This window comes from Pecten maximus, unplaced genomic scaffold (assembly GCF_902652985.1).
Source record: "Pecten maximus unplaced genomic scaffold, xPecMax1.1, whole genome shotgun sequence".
Lineage (NCBI taxonomy): Eukaryota > Metazoa > Mollusca > Bivalvia > Pectinida > Pectinidae > Pecten > Pecten maximus.
This window is the reverse complement of record NW_022982818.1, coordinates 24,068-29,396: the sequence shown is the minus strand read 5'-3', so window position 1 is coordinate 29,396 and position 5,329 is coordinate 24,068. Positions and strand designations below refer to the sequence as shown.

Below are 5,329 nucleotides of genomic sequence, written 5' to 3'. Positions count from 1 at the left end.
TGGCATTGTTGGCCATGGTGGCCATCTTGGATTTCTGACCGACCCAATAAATAACAACACTTGGTCTGGACCATCTAAGGATAATATCTGGTAAGTTAGAGCTGAATCCCAAGTTTTTACGAGGCCGAAAAAATAATAACACTTTGTTGGCCCTCCCTCCTTAACATCCTCACCAATTTCCAGCTCAATGGCACCAGTGGAACTGGAGAAGAAGTTTAAAATGTGTTTTTCAAGATGGCTGCCATGGTGGCCATCTTGGATTTCTGACCGACCCGATAAATAACAACACTTGGTAAGGACCATCTCAGGATCATTTCTGGTAAATTAGAGATGAATCCCACCGGTGGAATTTAAGAAGTTTGAAATAGGTGTTGTTCAGGAAAACAATGATTGCGCAATCATGTTACAAAATGGGCACCATTGCTGCCATGTCAAAGTTTTTACGAGGCCAAAAAAATAACAACACTATGTTGGCTCGCCTTCCTCGACATCCTCACTCATTTCCAGCTCAATGGCACCAATGGAACTGGAGAAGAAGTTTAAAATGTGTTTTTCAAGATGGCGGACATGGCGGCCATCTTGGATTTCAGACCAATCTAAAAAATAACAACACTTGGTCGGACTCATCTCAGGAACATTTCAGGCAAGTTTCAGCCAAACAGTACTGGTGGAACTTGAGAAGAAGTTTAAAATGTGTTTTTCAAGATGGTGGTTATGGCGGCCATCTTGGATTTCGGACCGACCCGAAAAATAACAACACTTGGTCGGGATCATCTCAGGATCATTTCAGGCAAGTTTCAGCTCAATAGCACTGGTGGAACTTGAGAAGTTTAAAATGTGTTTTCAAAATGGCGGCTGTGGCGGCCATCTTGGATTTCAGACTGACCCGAAAAATAACAACACTTGGTCAGGACCATCCCAGCATCATTTCAGGTAAGTTTCAGCCCAATCCCACTGGTGGAACTTGAGAAGAAGTTTGAAATGTGAAAAGTTTACGCACGGCGGACGGCGCACGACGACGGACGAAGCATGATGACTATAGGTCAGATGACCTAAAAATATATAAGAGACATCTTAATGATGATTCTGGTAAATGTTTCAGGAATTGGTACGGAATTTCATCTGGCCCAGCTGCTGAATCGGTCGATCTTTTTAGCGATTCAAGCAACTCCTGTAGATCGAAAGGCTTGTTGTAACTTTCTGTGTTAGATGATTTAAAGTTAAGACGTTTCTTTTCTTTGTCTTTTTTGAAAGTTTGGAATTTTTGGGAGTGATTTTTGGCGGATGAGTTCTGAGCTATATTTTTAGCAAATGCATTTGCAATTTCAGATGTAGAAGAGAAGATTTGGTTACTGTTGATAAGATGGGATGCTGGTGCCGTTTTTCGTTTTCCACTTATTTTTCGTATCTGATCCCATATCTTTTTTGATGATGTGTTTGAAGATATTTTAGAAATGTATTTCTTCCAGCTATTCTTTTTGTCGGACTTAATAGATCGCCGAGCCTTCGCCCTCCAAATTTTAAAATTGTTGTAATTTTCAGTTGTAGGGGAAGTCAGGAATTGTCTTAGAGCTGCCTTTCGGCCGGATCTATTGATAAAAGATTCTTTAGATAAAAGGAACTTTGTAGGTTTTGGGATAGACTTTGGTATCGTTTTTGTGGCAATAGAAGTAATCGTTTCAGTAAATGTTTTAATTGGGTCATCGAGGTTAGTGAATTTTTCTACAGTGAGCTCCTCGTTGCACAGGTGTTGGAATTGGCCCCAATCTGCTTTGTGCACATTCCATCGAGGAAGTGGTTTATCAAGAGGGTTCCCAATATTCTTAAGAAAAATAGGGAAGTGGTCACTCCCACATAGATCATCATTTACCCTCCAGTCATAATCGAATAAAATAGATGGATGACATAATGATAGGTCTATGTGGGTACGAGAGCCTGTAGCAGGGTGTAGATATGTTGGGGTGTTATTGTTAAAAAGACACAGGTTGTTTTTATCTATAAATTCCTCAATACGTCTTCCTCTCTCATCTGTGTTCGGGGAGCCCCACAGACTGTTATGCCCATTAAAATCTCCAAGAATTATGTATGGTGCTGGGAGTTGTGAGACGAGGTTATTAAGTTGCTCACAAGTGAAAGCAATACTCGGAGGAAGATAAATTGAACAGACAGTTACTTGTCTGTGTAAAGTTGCACAGACAGCAACAGTCTGTAAATTTGTGTTTAACGTGATAAGTCTGTGAGGAATAGTTTTATGGACAGCTACAGCTGCGCCACCCATGTTTCCTACCGTTGCGATGCTATTGTAGAGCGAGAAATTTCTGAAAGTAATTGGGTTTTTTTAACATGACTTCCTGCAGGCAAAATAAGGCAGGTCTAAATTCTTTGATACATTTTGAAACTCTTCTTAATTTGCCCTTAGTCCGCGTATGTTCCATTGTATGATCAAATTGTTTGTATTGCTGACCACTATCCAGGTTCGTGATGGACGCTCTTTGGACTGACAGGACTACTTGGTGTAGGTTGTCTGGTAACAGCAGCATTGCTGTCACCAAACTCACTGTCGTCCGCAAGAACGTCGTACCTGTTATGACCATGGATAGGGTCATTTGAGCCTTTGCTGGGCTTTGTGTTGTTTAAGGAAGGTAATCTCTAGTTTTACCTTCGGTTTTCGTTGGTCTTGAGGTGGTGTGGTTGCTGTCGTTTATTGGTGTTACCAGCAATCTTGTTAAGGTCTGACGGCTACAGTCCGTCTGTGGTGGGTGACCCTCGGCTTCGATGTTTGAGTTACATGGCGTGCAGGTGTATGTGCTGGAGGTGCTGGCATATTGGTCTTGATAACTGCCGTTTCGTCAGGCTGGGAAGGTCTAGCTGATGTTGAGGTGGTCTTAGACGCTACCCTTCCTGACTTGAAACGGGATGCCAAACCGAAAAGAATCGTCCATCAAAGGTGGTACCTCCGCACCGAAAGCTGGCTTGTCAAAGTAGGCTTGTACCTTTGCATCGCTAACAGTGATTGTGTTCTGTTGCGTTTTTGATTTTGTTACAGATGCATATGACAACGCAGCGGGGTCATTACTCTCGACCACCCTCCTGGCGTCAGGGAAGGAAATGTTACGGGTATACTTTACCCGCAGAACTTCCCTTTCCTTCTTCCAGGAAAGGCAGTCTCGAGATGACGCCGCGTGGTTGCCCTTGCAATTTGGACATCGTTTGCCGGTGATATCACAGCTATCCGTGTCGTTATGGCCCTCTCGTCCGCAGTGTTCGCAAACCTCCCTTCGCCTGCATCTGTCCTCATGATGGCCGTATCTCTGGCAGTTACGACATCGTAGAGGATTCGGTATGTAGGGCGAGACGTTACATCTCATGTAACCTACCATTACCGATGAAGGAAGGTTTGGCACTGCGAACGTGAGGACGAAAGTATTGGTTTTTACTGTCTGTCCTTTTATTTTGATCCGCCTCACCTCTGAGATCGGGATATTCTCCGACTTGAAGTATTGCAGAATCTCTGCGTCAGTGTCGTTCTGCAAGGCAGGGCATCTGATTACCCCCTTACTGAAATTGAGGGACTGATGGGCCCTAACATGGACACTGATCCTAGAAAATTCCGACAACTTCAGGAGATTATCTGCCTGCTGCTTGCGGAAAACCTCAACAAGGAGGTCTCCCGATCTCAAGGGCTTGACGGATTTGGCAGTACCAATGCATCCTTTAATAGTTTTTTGGATGATGATGGGTGATAGCGATGATATTTTCTTCCCAGTCTCCTTCGCTGATATAAGGAGATACTGAGGGAAAGTCGTTTCGGACGTTGTGTTGTTGATGTTATCATTTTGGTTTGGTTTGATTTGGTTTTGTTGTTTTGGGTTTATTTGAGACATGTTAGGTAGTTATGCGATTCATTACTCGTGACCCCACCCTCCTCGGAGCCCAACAAGGGGACACTGCTTGAGGCGCGGCTCTCCAGCGCCGAACTGTCAGGGTTACACAGAGTAATATACTCGAGAAAGAATACGATTTTGTTTTGTGCGAAAATTGTTATTCTCTCGCGATTGACCCTAAGCCACCGCCCTCTGGATATTTAATATCCCGGGCTCGGCGTGACCAGCCGATTGATAATACAGGGCCCATACTATCTCTCGTCTCTCTGGAGTCCGAAGCCAAAGTGGTGTGTTTCAACCACCAGGATCATCTTTCCCCAGATTACGAGATGCAACCCACGGCAAACAGGTTGGCTCAAATTAGAGCTGCTGTGAAAGCCTTCTGCTACACTAATACCCAACGCACACCGATCATAACCCCCCGAAACAATCGATGTGGGCAGAGCACCAGTGCACCCAGTCTCGGGACGTGGACCCAGCTTTCTTGGAGACCAGATATATATACATGGATTAAAATATAAAGTTAGACCTTTGAACTTAGACTGACCTGTGGACTGAAATTGACCCGCTGTTTTTATTGGATAACATCAAGAGCGGGAAATAGGCATGCTTTTTAGACTGTTTAGAATGTAAGGAAAGATTGAGTCAGTTTTATCCCAGGCCAGCTAAGAGAGAGCGGCACATAACAACAATCTGTTCAAGAGGGATGGGATCATCGGTAAGTTATTCTTATTACTGTATTCTTATATCATTGTTCGTAATTATTATTTTTAATATAAAGCATTATACATTACTATAAGGTTAATATTATGGAATTCTTTCTATGATTGAGTAATGGTTTTTTTCAGTTTGAATATATGTATTTATAATTGATGTCACTTCTGTATATCTACAAAGTTGCCAGATATTTTAATCAGTATATGTCATTATTTAGAAATATTTAGAGAGTTCTAAAGAGACTTTTAAAGAGTTCTCTGACCAGTCCATTCGCAACTCTCCACAGCAACAACAAGAAATGCAGTCAGACTTGACAACTTGTGATCAGTCATCATCTAGTCATTCATCATCCTCTTCTGCCAACATTACAGCGGATGCATTTCCTCTTCAGCATAAGTCCTTTCTCTCTGGAAAAGATTTGTACTCAAAAGTTATGAGTAAGGCAGGCGTTCTTGATATTGTTCCTCCTGGGCCCAAATCAAATTTTTTTTTCTTTTCAAAATCAACAACAGTTAAAATGCTACATCCAACAGAAACTCCTTTTATGATGCTTGTGGAGTGAGGTCATCCAAAGCAGCACAATCCGCAAAAACCACAACATCATCAATGATGAAATGCGACAGGTTACTTTAAAGAATGGAAAGTTAAGTATAAAGAAAAGACAACAAGATGCTCATCGACAGATACCACTTCATCCACAGCCATACCCATCAAATGTTATACCACTA

At 42.4% G+C, this 5,329-nt stretch overlaps 1 protein-coding gene across 1 annotated transcript; it reads right to left on the bottom strand.

Moving 5' to 3' along the window:
- Positions 1 to 2,466: 2,466 nt before the first annotated feature.
- Positions 2,467 to 3,884, bottom strand: LOC117320986. The gene is made up of 2 exons (XM_033875474.1): positions 2,926 to 3,884; positions 2,467 to 2,581 (listed from the first exon to the last, which is right to left on the bottom strand). The coding sequence occupies exons 1-2, from the start codon at positions 3,882 to 3,884 to the stop codon at positions 2,467 to 2,469; spliced, it is 1,074 nt and encodes a 357-aa protein (XP_033731365.1).
- Positions 3,885 to 5,329: the final 1,445 nt, after the last annotated feature.